Raw genomic sequence first — 15,371 nt, forward strand, 5'->3', positions numbered from 1 at the left:
GCTGCTACTCCAAGGAACTACTTAATAAAAATAAGTATGAATCAAACAACAACACCCCCGTCAAACCCCCACCACTCCCACCCAGAGAAACCCAGTTGTGATACTGGGAGTGTGGGCAGGGTGGATGTATTTTGACTGCTCTGTCCTGAATGGGTCACAGAACTGCACTTCCACTTCTTTTTAGTTAGACAAGCACAGTTGTGTTTATTATTCTGAGTGTAGAAGTCAACACACTTCAAATTTCTGGAAAACGTTCAAGGATTCATATTCCGTGCAAAAGGGTTTAAAACAGAATGTGCTGCTTGTTAAAAACAGCCTATCCCAGCTCCCTCTGCAGCCAGCACTGCAGAGCAGAGGCAGCCAAGCCAGTACTGCTGAGAGGGAAAAAAAGAGGGGCAGAAATCTAAATAACAGAAATGTATCTGCATGATTGTCACATGATACCACTGAGAAACATCTGTGAATAAAGCACAGTTCAACAGAGTAAACAGAGTTTAATGATTAGAAATCAATCCCTCTGCAAAGGAGGTTATTTTCCAGTGTGTCAGACTGATACACAGTCCAGGCACTGAGTAGTACAGTGGTGTGGGGTAACTCCCACTGTTTATTCTGATATTTTAACCATAAGTGCAGCCTTCTATCAGTTGAAGTTTTTCTGAAAAAGTGCAACTTTACCAAACAATTGTAGAGTAAAGGGAGAAAAATGGCAAATAATGGGAGAAGTCATATAATCACATCATCCCACACAAGAATTTGGTCTGTTTCACATGCCTTGACATTGTATTTATGCTACTAGAGGTGGGTAAATGTAGCTGAATCTTATGAGACCTTCCATGGTTGGTGGGAAGCTGTGGCAGTTCTTCTCAGGTTTTAACCCAGTTGCTTTCTTTTCTCCTCTTACACACAGAGAGTATTTCTATGGGAAGTTAATTTTAATTTTGATAACTTTCTGCCACAGTGCCTGTGAGTCATGGAATCAATGTCATTAGCATTTACAGGAAACATGAGCAAGTACAGGGATAGAAGTATACTCAAGCATTGATGAAGGCAGCAATTTTCATATTTTTTGGGGTTTTATCTTGCCTTGTTAAAAACACTGGCAAGATGTGTTGGGTGGGGGAGTTCTCTTTATAACATGTCAGAAATCATACAACAGGTGTCTAAGTTTGCAAATGCAAGCAGCCTGTGTAGAAATATGCATTATAAATGAGATTTCCATAAATCACAAATAAGACATGTATGTTTGTTAACTATGAAAATTAATCAAGTAAAGGTGACTAATCTAGCAGCATGCTTTCCCAAGGTACTGAATGCTCTCATTTGCCTTTTTGAATGTCTCGTGGAGAGCAGCAGGAAGATCTTCTGAATGTTAGGTAAACATAGAATGGACTAGAGCAGAAAGGAACTTAAGGGGCTTTTAATTCTTCTACCTTGCAATACATCTGGACAATGTGCCTGGGTAAGTTTGGGAATTTTCACAATTCTTCTGTTCTGAATTTTTAGTTAGTAAAGTTCCTTTAACACAAGCTTCTTCAAGCTCTGCAGTTGAAAATGTAAGTAGCTCTTGCTTTTAAGAACACATGTGAAATGCTGTGATAAAATCTGTCTGTGTTCATGTGTGCTTGAAATAAGAGCAAAGTAACTGAGGATTTGAACTTGGACTCCTGTTTCTGTTTATTGTTATAAGTTGACCAGCCAGTGAATACTTTAAGTTCATTATGCTGATGTATGGGATGTGTTGAGAAACTCTTGATGAAGTGTTTCAAATCAGGGCCTGAGTAATTCTAAAATTTCATCATCATTTTTCAAGAGGGGATCAGTGCCAAAGAGCTGTACAAAAATTATGGGTATCCTGTTGTAGAACCTGAATGCAGTCAGGTTCCAGCTGCACTGCTAGTGCTGGATCTCAATCCATATTTCTGTTTTATGGCAATGCTGTAACCTGGGCTGGTTATTCAGAGTGCTCAGACTGGGCCAGCTGAGATAATTAACAGATTTCAGTAAGTTAACATGAAACCAATGATCAGTGTTCAGTATGATCTAAGAAATTGAGAGAAATACAAAATAAATTAGCAGAAACTCATCTCCATTGCAGAGCAGCCTTGAAAATCAAACTAGAATTTTGCTAAGGGGACTGGTTTTTTTATTGGTGTTTGGCTGTTTGTTGGGTTTTGGTGGTCTTTTGCGGGGGAATGGTTTCATGGAAACATGGAAACACAGGCAGGCATCCCCACTACAGAGGTTTCAGATAAGTCTTTCCTGCTTTCCAACCTGGTGAAAGAAGTTTGTCTTTTTAGCATTATCTCCTGTTTGGACAGCCTTCACTTTCCTGCACAAGCAGAAATATGGAAGCTTATAATACTCCCCATGGGAAATGTCTCCAGAAGTGCCACAGTAGCTACCAAAACATTTAAAATTTTTATCTGACTTAAACAGGAAATTTAAATATAAATAATTTTATATTCTCTCGTAGAAAGAGGCTGTGATGGAACTAAATGTAGTTTAGAATAAATACAGTTGCTCCCAAAAATTACCCAGATATTGTATTGTCTGTGCAAATGCACAGTTCAGGTCCTGTGACAGCATCTTAGAATATATTACTTCTGTCACACACACCATGCTTTCTTTTCCTACCAAAAAAATTTTTTTAAATTTCCCAAACTGCTTCCGTATGTTTTTTTTTTACTTTTAAACACTCAAATTAAAAATTTGGTTTAAACACAGTACTTAAATCTAGAAGCTAAGAAAAGAATGGGTGGGTTTGCTTTCATCAATGTAGTAAATTACTTTTCCATTGCTGTATTTCTTTACTTATCTTGCAAATTTTATCATTCAAGTAGAATTTTATTATTTGATTAGTGGAATCAAGTCAACATATTTAATATACAGTAACTTCTTCCATATGATGTGTGGTTTAATGAACTACTTAGTCACCACTAATGGTGACTCATTTCTCTGCCATATTCCTTTGCCACTGATTCTGTTGCTGTTGAGCAAGAAAAAGAAGGCAGCAGTGGTTTGGATACCAAAGCCTTCAGGGAATAGTGAGTGGAGGATGTGCAAGGGTATCCAAGTAGGAACTGAGAGTGGAGGCCAGAGAAAAAGCTCCAAAAGCAACTGAACTTGTAATTGAGAACATAATAAACCCTTAAATAAATCACTGTGGGCTTGGTACTTAAATGGGACTTTGAACTGCAATTTTTAAAAGTGTACTGCTTTAGACATAGATGTATCAATCTTTGTGACTGCATTGACAAAATAACTGAGACATTCATAAGCTGCATGTTGTAAAGGAAAAGCCAACCAGTTGCCAATGAAAATAAATTGCAGTGCAGTGAGATAAAACCCCTGAAGTCAGCACTCCCTCTCATGAAGATTAATTAGTTGCCATTAAAAACATCAGAGAACAATGTGCATGGGCTCACTTAGGTCTTCAGGGCATGTGGGAGGATTAGTGGCATACATTAAGTGTAATCATTTTCATTGAGCAAGCAAGAATGTTCTTTTCCTTATCAGAACAGTGATCCACCCTTTCTTTACATGCTCTCCTGCCATGGACTCTTCATCTGTTTCTTCCATCAGTCCTGTTCCACCTCCACTGAGGAAATGATGACTCCTGCTGCTCTCTGTCTCCTGGCATGGAGCTGGAGCAGACAATTCTCATATTACAGCTGGTAGCTAAACTGCTTCTCAAATAAAAGTTTAAAATCCACCCACTAGTGTGCATCCAGTGCATTTGGACTATCCAAGGTGGAAACTGCTATATATCCACAAGAATCTGGTTTGATTTTAGGGTTTTTTAATGGTTGTAAGATCAGTAGATCAAATTATTGATTAGTCTTTCTGTCTCTTGACAGGTTCATTCAGTATAAAACTGCTGTATTGAACCTGTTCATGCAGATACTTAGATAAGGAAATTGAAAATATATATGCTTTAACACTTCAGATTTATGTTCTCCTTCATTAATAAACTAATAAATAGCTTTAGATTTACTCTTCTGCCAAGTGATATGAAACATACCAAAGATTTATGGCTTTTCTGCACTCTGCATCTGTATGGATACAAAAACAAGTTTTCATCATCAAATGGAAGCACTATGGAAACTTAGGTAAAGTTTGTTTTCCATCAACTCGTGATTGCAAGGAACACTTGGATTCTGGTTAATATTCTCTCTGTTGGCTCCCCTTGAATACAAATCCATCCCATGATAATCTGCCACAGGGTTGGTCTGAGTGCTTCAGTGTTCAAAGCTCCAGTGATGGCTGCATTCTGCTGGAGCTAGGGAAGTGCCAGGCATTGTGGGGAATGCTAACACAAGGAAGGAAGGGACTTTTCCAGGTATAGACTTAACCTGTGAATAAGGAAAAAGCAATTTGTTGTCTAACTTTCAATGACAAATCAAAATTTATTTCTATCACTTTCAGATAGAAGCTTTATTGTGCTAGTTTTAAAAAGCAGATGCCAATTTTAAAAAGCAGACTTATCTCCATATTCTAATAAAAGTTGATAGTGCTACTATAGGTGACTGGAATATGCTGTCTTAACTTCCATTTGTTTAATATAAGATGGACCTTGAAGAATAGAATAGAACAATACACTTCAATATTATTTAGTGTTAGCAGGGAATGATAAATATTATGGCTGTGTATTGTTGAATTCTAAATGGCTTTACTTCCTTTTTTAATTTTAATTTGTTCATGTTGTTCTTGATTCAACTACTGTTATCTTTGTTCAGTAAAACAGTCCCTTATTATGAAAACATTAGTAATGGCTTTTAGATGAATGGGGGGAAAAAACAGATGTACAAAATATTACCAAAGAGCTGTAAATATTTCATGAAAGGAAGACAAGGTTCAAGTGGAATAGTTAATGAACCAAGCCACGATAGCATTAAAAATACAGAGCTGTGAATGTTCCAGTGTGACAGCACCCAAAACATTCAGCTTGTGGCAGTGCCAGTAGAGGATGTAGAACTGCAAAGTGGGAGTGAAACCAATGGCATAAGGCCCTTGAGAGCAGTGAGCTTTGACTTGCTGGATGGGGGCACTTTTTGATCAGGAGAAAAATAAAAACCTTTCACTGAATGAAGCACACTCATATTTATGGGATTAGAGATATGGATGGAAAGTATTTCTGGCCCAACCTCTAATGTGAAATAGGATTATTGCTGTCGTTAGACCAAATCAGCCACAGCAGAGTCCTGAAAATTCCAAAGATGGAGATGTTTCTGCTTTCCCTCCATCTATCTCTAGAGAAGAGATGGACCTGCTGGAGCAGGGGGTTTGGAGCAGATACACCAGATCTCCCTGCCAGCCTCAGCCATTCTGTGTTAGGGGAAAGTGGGACACACCTTATTTGAAGGCTCCTTCCCTTAAATGTTAGGGAGGGAACACACATTCACACCAAGTATATCATCTGTGTGATTAATGTTGCATAGTGACCCTCTGAAGATAAAATGATATATTAAAGTGTGTTCAGTTTAAAGAGCACATATAGAGATGTGACTTCAAGTGCTGTACGAGTCTGGAAGAATATTATCCCTCTTGAAGATTGCTTAAGCTAAAAGAATGTTCAAAAACACTCTATACAGTCAGGAGATCACCCAGGCAGAGAAAATGTTAATGTCATTCAAGATGGGACCAAAAATGAGGGGCGGAAATGGATGTTGTATGAAGTGAAGGTATCTTCAGCTCTGAGCCACCTCAGCCACCTCAAACTTCAGTTCCTGTTTTCACAGTAATGGCAAGTTGTTTCTAAAAGTCCAAATTTGTAATGTAGTTGTACCAATTCCCATCTTCTCCCATATCTGCTCCAGGGACATTACTCAGAGAAGTCTTGAGACAGCTGGGAGAATTGAACTGTTTCAAATATGTTCTGTGTCTTACTTGTTGTTTTGGTTTTGATAACTTTTAATTTCCTACTTTGTAATCAAGAATGTAACCCTCTGCCTTGCTAGACTAAACTCAATTGCCTTTTCAGATTTGTCTAGCATTAATGATAGCCTCATGCAACAGTGCCAAGTACAAAGCATCTTGTCTTTTTCCCAAAATAGCTCTATTTGTTATCATGTTGTGGAGAATTTGAAATCCAGAAAATGTTCAGGAAGGTAATTCAGGGTGACTTTCCCACCAAACTGCAGAGGTTGATTTGGTAGCTAATAAAACCCAGGTTTGAATCTGAGGGGGAAATACCAACCAGTAATCATTCTCTGATAAAGTCAGGCAGAATACAATTCCTCTGACTGCCACTTCATGAATCCTACACAACCCAATTTATCCCACACTGTAAACTCCAGGCAGAGATGTGCTGAAGGGGAGAAGTTGTTTCTATTTTTTGTTTCCAAAGACTTTCTAATACCTTTGCCTGATCTTTTACAACAATGCAGATGGGTGAATTTTGCACATTTAAGATTAAATTAAGCAGAATACTCAGGTAAAGCCTTGTTGGGAGGTCTAGAGGAGCAAGAGGTACTGAATGATCCTATCACAGAGTGAAGCAGCCCAGGAAATAATCCTGCTCTTCCATCAGACCTGGATGTGTGTGAACAAGTGTTTATACTCTGTATGATGTTCTTCCATGTAACATCTGCAAGGAATACCTCAAGGCAAGATTGAACAGGAACAGTCTGGAGAGTGACAGAGAGGATGGTTAAAGAAAGTTGTTTTCATCTCCCTTCCTCTCCTTCCCCCTTATTAAGTATTTTGCTTACCCTTTAATTTCAAGCCATGTTTCAGTGGACAGAACCTGTGGGAAATAAGCAAACATGCTTAGACTTTGCCTGCAGTTGTGGACTCAGTGGTGCTTATCAGATCAGTCTGGGCACCCAGGGGTTTTAACACTCATTAGAATGATTGCATATGTCCAAAAATAAACAGGCATTGAGCAGGAATGCAAATGTCTGCTACGGATGGGAGCTGAGGGAGGGATATCCCTGTGGAGGGAACCAGCTAGATAAGGCTGCACTGAGTTTTAAAGAATAGAGGAAGCACATAGGAGTCTGAGATGTGTTTAGATGCAATGAATCTTAATGTTTCTTTTTCTGGAACCTAACCCGTCTTTAATAGAGGGCTGAGTAAAATGCATCAACAGACACAAAAACTTGTTCCTGGCTTTCTGATAAGATTGTCTGTTGTTACTTTCTGTTGTTCCTTTCACCTGATGTTAAAGGTGACAAATTTCTTGATTTCAAAGAAAAGGCCATTGGCTATAAATTGAAATCCTAAAAGACAGCCTGTCAAAAATGTTATGTGAAAAAAAACGCCAGTAGTTTTTTCTTGTTGCACTTCTGTGGGGATATTTACAATTGGAAAAGAACTCATACTTGTGATATCCTGCAGTATCACTAAACATATTGTAATATTGTTCACTGTAATATCTTGTGTGCATTAGTGCTGCTAATGCAAAATAAGGTCCCTGCTCTTTCCTTTTAAGAAGGAATTTACCCCATTGGATTGGAGAACACTTGGATCAGGTCAGTCTTGCAGCTACAAGTAACGGTGCAGATGTAGTCAGGTCAGAGGGTATTAAGGAGTTAACAATATAGGCACCTGGACTGCAAAACTGCTTTTCAAAACCATTAAACAAAGCCTATATCAATAAAGCAAATGGCAAAACTACAGACAGCACAAGAGGATGACGTTTCCCACAAGTTCTTGGACCATTGCAATAATTGTGAAATTTGCTAAATAAAAATTTGGAATCGTCCCAATTTCCTGTGCTAGAAAAGACATCTGTATGTCTGTCTCAAATCTCCTTAACTTCCAGATTTGTAACTACAGAGCAACTTCAGAATTTTCTTGTAATTTCTGTGGCTTTCTTTTAATTATTTCACAGGTAATTTCTTGACTTGCAAGTGACCTGTTGTATGTCAGAGGTCTGTATATATTTTGACTGCTTTTTCTCTTTCCAGCTGAGAAGAACTAATTCAATCCACAATATTTCTCTCACAGCACCTCAGTTTGTGTCCTGGAAATTGCATGTAGTTCCTGCCAAGTCATGCAACTATAACATCATAGCCATCAGTAACAATACTTCTGTTGTTTGAAGCATGAGGTTTTCAGACTGTTAGGAATCTGGTGGTGCTGCTTCTATTTGTTATTTAACTTTTTCCAAAACCAGGAAACAATTGATATCTAGAATATACCAAAAAGGCAGCTGAAACATGATCTTAGTCTCTGGTTTGAATATTGTCTTAGTCTGTGGTTCTCCTATGAGTTTGCAAAGACAGTAGTGCCGCTCAAATGTATTTTAAATTTGCTCTTCACTGGATCACCGAGTGACAGTTTTTTTTCTTAAATACTGCATTTGTGATTTGTTAAGTGCTTTTGTTTTGGGTAGGTGGAGCCTCTTTACTATCAGATACAGGAGATAGTGGGCAGCTGGAGTCAGGCCCTGCTTCTCTGGGTGCCTCTTTAGATGTCTTTGGAGGTCCTGGCTCAGTGTTCATGTATTTGCTCTTTTCCATTAAAACCAGTTGTCCCTAAACTTTCTCTACCAAATCCTACCATTCAGGGAGCAGCACTGAGTAATCTAGTGGATCCAGAGGGAGAAGTTAAGACTGTAGTAGCATTAGGTTATAGGGTATGCCAATCTAAGAAGTAGGGCAGTCATCACAGCCTGTCAGTACAGACTACCCAAGGGGTTTCATTTGATTGTCTAATGTATGTATGCATAATTGCACCACTGACAGTGCTAATTTTGAAGTAAGGTTCTTCCAGTGGAAAAATAAAAGATCTAAGAGGTTGTTTTGCTTGACAGACTATGGTTAAGTGATGTGCTATTAGGATTTGCATAGGAATATATAGGTAATATGCCAATGGAGGTTGCTGTGCCTGAAACCATCCAGTGGTATGTACTGACTCACTGTCTCACCATGCTGTTAGCAAGTGTGCAAGAACTGCAAGGATATGCCACGTTTCTCACCTCATTATTGCATATCCATCTCAGCTTGTAGGCAGTTTTATCAAAGGGAATATAGGTAGGAGTAAGTTTCAGTTTAACAGGTAGACAGAAAGGAGAAAACTCTTGCTTAAGAAAGGATAACCAGCTATGTTGAGATCCATAAGGAGTCAGATCTGGAAGACACAAGTAGACCTAAATAGTACAAGGAGTTGGATTCATGGTGTGGTTTGTGTGTAAAAATCAGAGTTTAGGCCCAATCTAGGGGCTATCTCTAGTGATGCTTTGGGCTGCAGGGCAGGCACAGGACAGGCACAGGACAGGCACAGGGCTGCAGGGCAGGCACAGGACAGGCACAGGGCAGGCACAGGACAGGCACAGGGCTGCAGGGCAGGCACAGGGCTGCAGGGCAGGCCCTGCCTGGGGAGGTGTGGAACGGTGCCAGGTTCTCACTGCTGCTCACTCAGCCCTGAGTCATGGCTGGCCAGGCTGCCAGCTCTGCCTGGGTCTGAGGGCAGCCCCAAACAGAGAATCACTTTAAGAATACTTATTTTGTTTTCTTTTCCTTTTTGTAAGCTTTTAATGTCCTGTGTGTTTCCTTTTTATTTTCAGTTCTAGTTTCCTTGGTGTAAGTAAAATAGTTGTCCTTTCCGCTTTTCTCATAATGAGTCAAGCATTATATTGTTAATTTAACAATTAATGTTAATTTAAGAAAATTAATATCTAATTTAATTTAAGATGATACTTAGGTAACAGTTAACAGGAAGAGCTCTCTTACAATACAATCATCAAGGTTGGAAGAGACCTTCTCTTTCAGGAATGAGTAAAACTTCAGGAGGGTTTGGGGTTTTTTAGATGTAGAACAAGATTCTAGTTAGTGGAAGGTGTGAAAAATATAACATTTTGGTCTAATCTTTGTTGTGAGTCATTCCTAAAAATAACCAGTTGTATTACTGGACAAAAAGGTAACAGTACACATGGTGTGTAATAGTCATGAACATGAGTCTAACCTCAGATCCTGTCTAAGAATTATGAGATACTCTTCTTGTAACCTTTGCCATTAATACTTTCAGCTTTGTGGGTTAATATCAACAGAGCCCAATCAGGCTTAGGACCTACAACAACATTCCAAAATAAACCAAATTTAGACAGTGTGAACCAGGAAGGGGAAGGACAGACTTCAGCTCTGTATGAAATGCTGACTGGATTAACTGCCACAAAGGTACAAGGCTCCATGAGCTCTACTAGAACTGCACAAGTAGTAATCAGTTAGATGTGAAATGGATGGGTTAGCTTGTATTTTGTCAGAGGAACGCAAACTTACAAAAAACAATAAAAGATGTTAAATAGCAAAATCTGAGTTTAATTTTACATTTGCTGAAAGGCTTTAGCAGAAGACTGGAAAGGTTTTGTCTCAAGAGGCAAAATTGGTCCTGTCTCTGGATTAATAGTAGTAGGGCTTGCTTGTTATTTTCTGAACTAGCCACATGAAATACCTTTTGTTTAGAAGATTCTCATACACTTTATAGATGAACCTTGGCCAGTGATTCCTTTGAACAGTGTATTTTGAATTATAATTATAGCATAGAGTCAGATCATCTTCTCTTTGGCTTAGAATTCTGGAGGAGTGCTATAGAAATCCATTGGGATAATGTGATTTTACTGATGTATATGTAGTGGACTGGCTTCTGTCTCCCTAGTCTTAGACAGAATTAAGTGGCAGAAATAATAAAACCTTTAAAATCCTCAACAAAATACACTTTATACAATATTCCATGAGAGAAGAGGGATGCTATTGTAATTATTAAAAGGCAGATAAGCCTAATAAAGAATGAGTGAAGATTGACAGGCATAATATTGCATTCTATATTAGCTCAGTCTAAATCCTATAAATCCTGTTTTTCTTCTACTGAAAGAGAATTTTTTTAAAAATATGTCTGGGGGTTGTCTGTTCCCCTAGCCAACAGATGACAAACAGCTCTTGGAATTTCTCTGTGCAATGTTAGATATCTTTCTGTCACTAATGTTTTTGTCCAGTTTACTTAACCTGAAAAAAGTCCCAAATCCCACCATGCAAAAGTAATCTGGTAGCAATGCTGTTTTCCATTTGAAGCTAAACTCTAATCAGAATAGAGTGCAATGATGGGGAGATAAAATAGGTAGTGAGTGGAAGGAAATCAAAGAAAGTGAAAGGACATAGAACCCTTCTGTGTCAGGCCATGATTGTTGGAGAGGCAGTGAGAGACTTCTGCTGTGTGAGAGTCAGAAATTCAGGAGCACCAGCCTGGCATTACAGTGGTAAGTCCCTCTCACCTAATTACTATCGCTAGAGAGATGAGTAGTCAGCCATTCAGGAAAAGGAAAACCGATTTCTATTTGTAATTGCTTTTGTTTATAACTGATGGGAGCTGTTAACATCTGTATCCTCAGGCTCTGAGTCCATCAGAGAGCTGGGAGGAATGGCTAAAATGGAATTGCAGCAGGGAGGAGCATGTGGCAAGACAGCAAGGACTGCCAGGCATCCTGTAATGTCATCAGCACGGCAGCTCCACGGATCTGCACTGCATTCCAAAACAGATCCCTCAAGTCAAACTTTGGCCCTCATTATAGATCAGAAATAAAAATGTGAACAAATCACCCCAGACATTCCGTGGCTCGCAGTGTTTCAAGGACTGCTTTGTTTTCTCCAGCAGTGTGACCTTTCCTCTCAGTGAGTACACTGCTGAGCCACCCAAGCTTCCAGGACATGAGGCACAGTATGACAGACTCTGAAATCCAGTTTGATGGGGCTAAAAACATGAAACTACCTGCAAAAAGTCCCCTAATGCTTCCTCCCCCATCTCTTCTTAGTTCTGCATTGCAAGACAGCCAAGAAAGCATTCCCAAGAGCTCTGCTCAGTCTGAGTCATTTGGAAACCTGTTTTAACTTCTTTAGCAGATTTAAAATAATGTCTGAGACTATGCATCTGCCAAAGAATATAGTGCAATGGTTCATAGAATGTATTTTTTTAAGAAAGGTGTTTTTTTTGTTGTTTTTTTTTTTTTTTATCTTGCATGTACGTGTTTGAGGAAAGAGTGAGAAAGCAATACTGTGGTCACTTTGGAGGAAATGGCATTGGAGCCCTTGTACTTTTCATTGCAGGAAGCTGCAGGAAGCCAAATACTAAATAGACTAAAAATAGAAAATTGGGATTTTGATAAATACACCATAGTCATTAGCCAGTTTATAGTGGTTTAGGTTACGTTTTCATTGTGAGGGGAATTTGATTCCTGAGGATACCTGTAAGCACAGAAGGGAATTAGGTCCTTAGAAGTTTGCTGAATGCTCAAATTCTGATAAACAGCCAGCTTCCAACTCTGCAATGCTCAGCTATTTGAAAATTAATCTTTTCCTAGCAAAGGACTGTCCTAAATGTTTCCCACTTAAACTGTTATATAAATATTTGCATTTCTTCAATGATGCATGTCCAAATTTGCATGCTGCTGGTTTGATTACTTGGTGTAATCATAGCATTTACATAAATATGCATGAAAGGCACCATCATTTCCTCCCCTGTCTCACATGCTTTAGATTTATGTACCAGGGGAGAGGTGTACATTGTGTAATTCTGCTTCAGGAGGGTATGTTGCCTGCTCTGGCATCACTTATAGTATGGAGGCAGAATTTATATGCTGCCCTTCATCTGTGTTTATTTGGACAACTCATTGTTAATGTAGCTGGCCCTCTCTCCTGGAAATTTTACTAACCTGGGTTTCATGCAGTCTTACCAGAGAAGGCTTTTGCTTTTAAAGTGTGTATTGTGTGCTGTACTCTCATCTTTTCAAAATGGCAGTAGGATGTGCAAAGAGGATGTGCAATTAGTTCAGAATGTGTATGCTCTCCACTTTCCTTTTAAGTCTGTGAGGAGAGATAAAAGACTTTTCTAAACTATCAATGGATTTGTTTGCCAGATGCTCTCCAGATGAGTACAGTGAGGGTGGAGAAAGCAGGACTTTTGGCTCAACATAATTCATTTGGTTCCTTTCATATTTCTTTGAAAACAAGCTTTTGTTTGTTTTTTAAGAAACGGGGGAAGAAATCTTGGCAAGTGCAAGGCATTTTAGAGGGAAGATTAGTTTTGTAGTATTGTATTGAAAAATTAGGCATCTTTAGTTCTAGAGAGATGGAGGAAATTGCTCAAGGCTTTTTCAGACCCTCTGAAGGATTTTATTTTTTCAGTACATGGGTTATAGCTTTGCTAATGTTGCAGAATGTTCTGTATGTGAGAAATCTGAAAATAACAGAACTGTCATTTTTATTACTTGTATCATTTTTTTCTCCTGTCCCCAGCATGTAAGAGGGCACTTGTTCAGAGCACTCTGGGAAGCAAAACTGGAAACAAGCTACTACTTTGTTTTCTCTTTGCACCCTGACATTTCTAAACAAGAGAAGAAGGCAGAACACTTGTAGAAGAGATTATTTTCTTATAATTTTGCAAGAAATAACAAATAGAAGTTTGATGACTTTGATTTGGTAATGATGTGTTACATGAGAAATATGCAGAGCAATTAGAAATGCCAAGAGAGTCAGGCACTTTAAACCTCCCTACCTGGTATAAATGCCCAACTGTGCTTCTTTCTGGAGAAAGAATTGTCATATTTTCTGTGTATGACAAACTACTTCAGCATTTGGACTGGTGATAACTATAGCACATAAATCACAAAGATTGAAGGCTCCAGTGGGAAAAGGAACAATTAAAGAAGCAATCGACTGATCATCACTGTTATTAGTGAAAGTGGAGGACGATTAAACAAACCAACCAAGCAAAAATCCCACCTCAGTCCTGTATAGGCTTGTTCACAGGTCTGGTGCTGAAGGCTTTTAACAATACCAGAACAGGAGTTTCCATCACAAAAATGTGTCCCCATCATGGTGCTCCAGCCTGTTGCACCCAGAATGAACAATCAGCAGCCACGAAGAGAGGCTTGTGTGGGAGTGATTCTCACTGATGAGCCATCAGTGTCTTCTCCTTCTCCCCACAAGGGAAGGATAAATGTTTCTTTTTAAAATTTTTACTTTGTGTGATTTACTCAGTGTATTATCCAGATCTTCAATTTGCCTTGCAAGTGCTTTAAATTCAGACAGACTGAACATAGATGTTTGGTACAGCCTGATTGCTTTGCTGTGAACAAGTTTGCAAAACCAAATCAAATGTTGGTTCCCCCCTCAAAATATTTTTCATAAATCTTTCCAAAGGACAGATTAGTTCTTATGTAGGGGCCTGGGAAAGAACTGTAAAGCACCTCAAGACAAAGAATCATGGGCTAAGGCCATGGTCTGCTGTTTGCTGTACAGAAGCAGGCAAGTGAGGTCTCAGGGTGGACATCAGAAAGCACACATGGGTTTGCAGTGAGCATGCCTAGCATATCTCTATACCACAGAGTGAACTGCAGGTCTGGAATATTTCACTGTCAGTGCCTAAGACTGAAAAATCAGTATATTTATGCTGTAACTAATGCTGTTCACTGTCATTTTTTCACCTCATTACTGAGACAAGTTGAAAAGCAAAGGTCACAGTTTGCTTCAGTTGCCATTGCTGAGTTCATCAGGCAGGAAGGAAATGCCTTCTGCAAGAAAGTATTTGGATGGTAACATTTGGAAAAGATGACCCTTGAGGCTGCCTTCCAACCTGGTAGTCTATGATTCTCTGCTTCTCTCTTGTATACAATAAAATGATGCTGATTCCTGTATCTCCTCTGAGCATCTTTCCCTGTCCCTGCATTGCCACTGTGCTTCTTCCCCCTATCCTGTGCAGCTTGTTCCAAATTACTCTTCCCACTTGGTAAGAATCTGTTTCTTTCCCACCACTTGTCCTTCAAAGGTAGCAGTGCACCCATTTCCTTCTCTCCTCAAAGTCCTCTCAGCCGTTGCTATGCTCTGGCTGGCAGTCACTGCCAGCTTTGGCAGGTCCATGTGCCAGGGTACAGCAAGGTCAGTGCATGGCTGTGGGTCAGTGGTGGACAAAAAGTGTGTTTTCATTGGCTGGTGAAACCATTTGATCCATGACTCCAAATATATTATCCGCTGTTAAATGAGTTGGTCTCAGTAGTCTGTCTTAGCACCAAAGATAAAGGGAGTTTGCAGGAAGATGCTGTGGAAAGCTGTAGATGGAGTGTTCAGAGTTTGAGTTCATTTAATGTCAGTAAGAAAACTGCAGCTACTGAAAGTAAGGGAGGCAGATACAAGGGCAGACTTGGCCCTCTCTCAGGCTACTCCAGACTCCATGCTGCTTAATGAAAATCTCCCAGGTTCTGTTCTTCTAAATCAAAGACTCTGTCCCAGAAAAAGCAAAGCTTAAGGATAATGTGGAGAGCAGTTTTAGGAAAGTTCCAGCATGTACTTGGGGTAGGTGCTGGTGCTGTGGGGAAGAGGATAAAAGAGGGGAAGTTTCCTCTAAAGCCCTGTATATTGCACAGCTCAGAAAAACAAGAC

At 39.3% G+C, this 15,371-nt stretch overlaps 1 protein-coding gene across 1 annotated transcript in view; it reads left to right on the top strand.

Moving 5' to 3' along the window:
- Window positions 1-1,425: 1,425 nt before the first annotated feature.
- NUBP1 (NUBP iron-sulfur cluster assembly factor 1, cytosolic) overlaps window positions 1,426-15,371 on the top strand; it is a 40,344-nt gene continuing 26,398 nt past the window's right edge. Inside the window, exon 1 of the mRNA XM_064725546.1 lies at window positions 1,426-1,459. Within this exon, the coding sequence (XP_064581616.1) occupies window positions 1,450-1,459 (10 nt within the window). The 5' untranslated portion in view covers window positions 1,426-1,449. The remainder of the gene's footprint in view (window positions 1,460-15,371) is intronic.

Source organism: Zonotrichia leucophrys, chromosome 14, assembly GCF_028769735.1.
Source record: "Zonotrichia leucophrys gambelii isolate GWCS_2022_RI chromosome 14, RI_Zleu_2.0, whole genome shotgun sequence".
NCBI lineage: Eukaryota > Metazoa > Chordata > Aves > Passeriformes > Passerellidae > Zonotrichia > Zonotrichia leucophrys.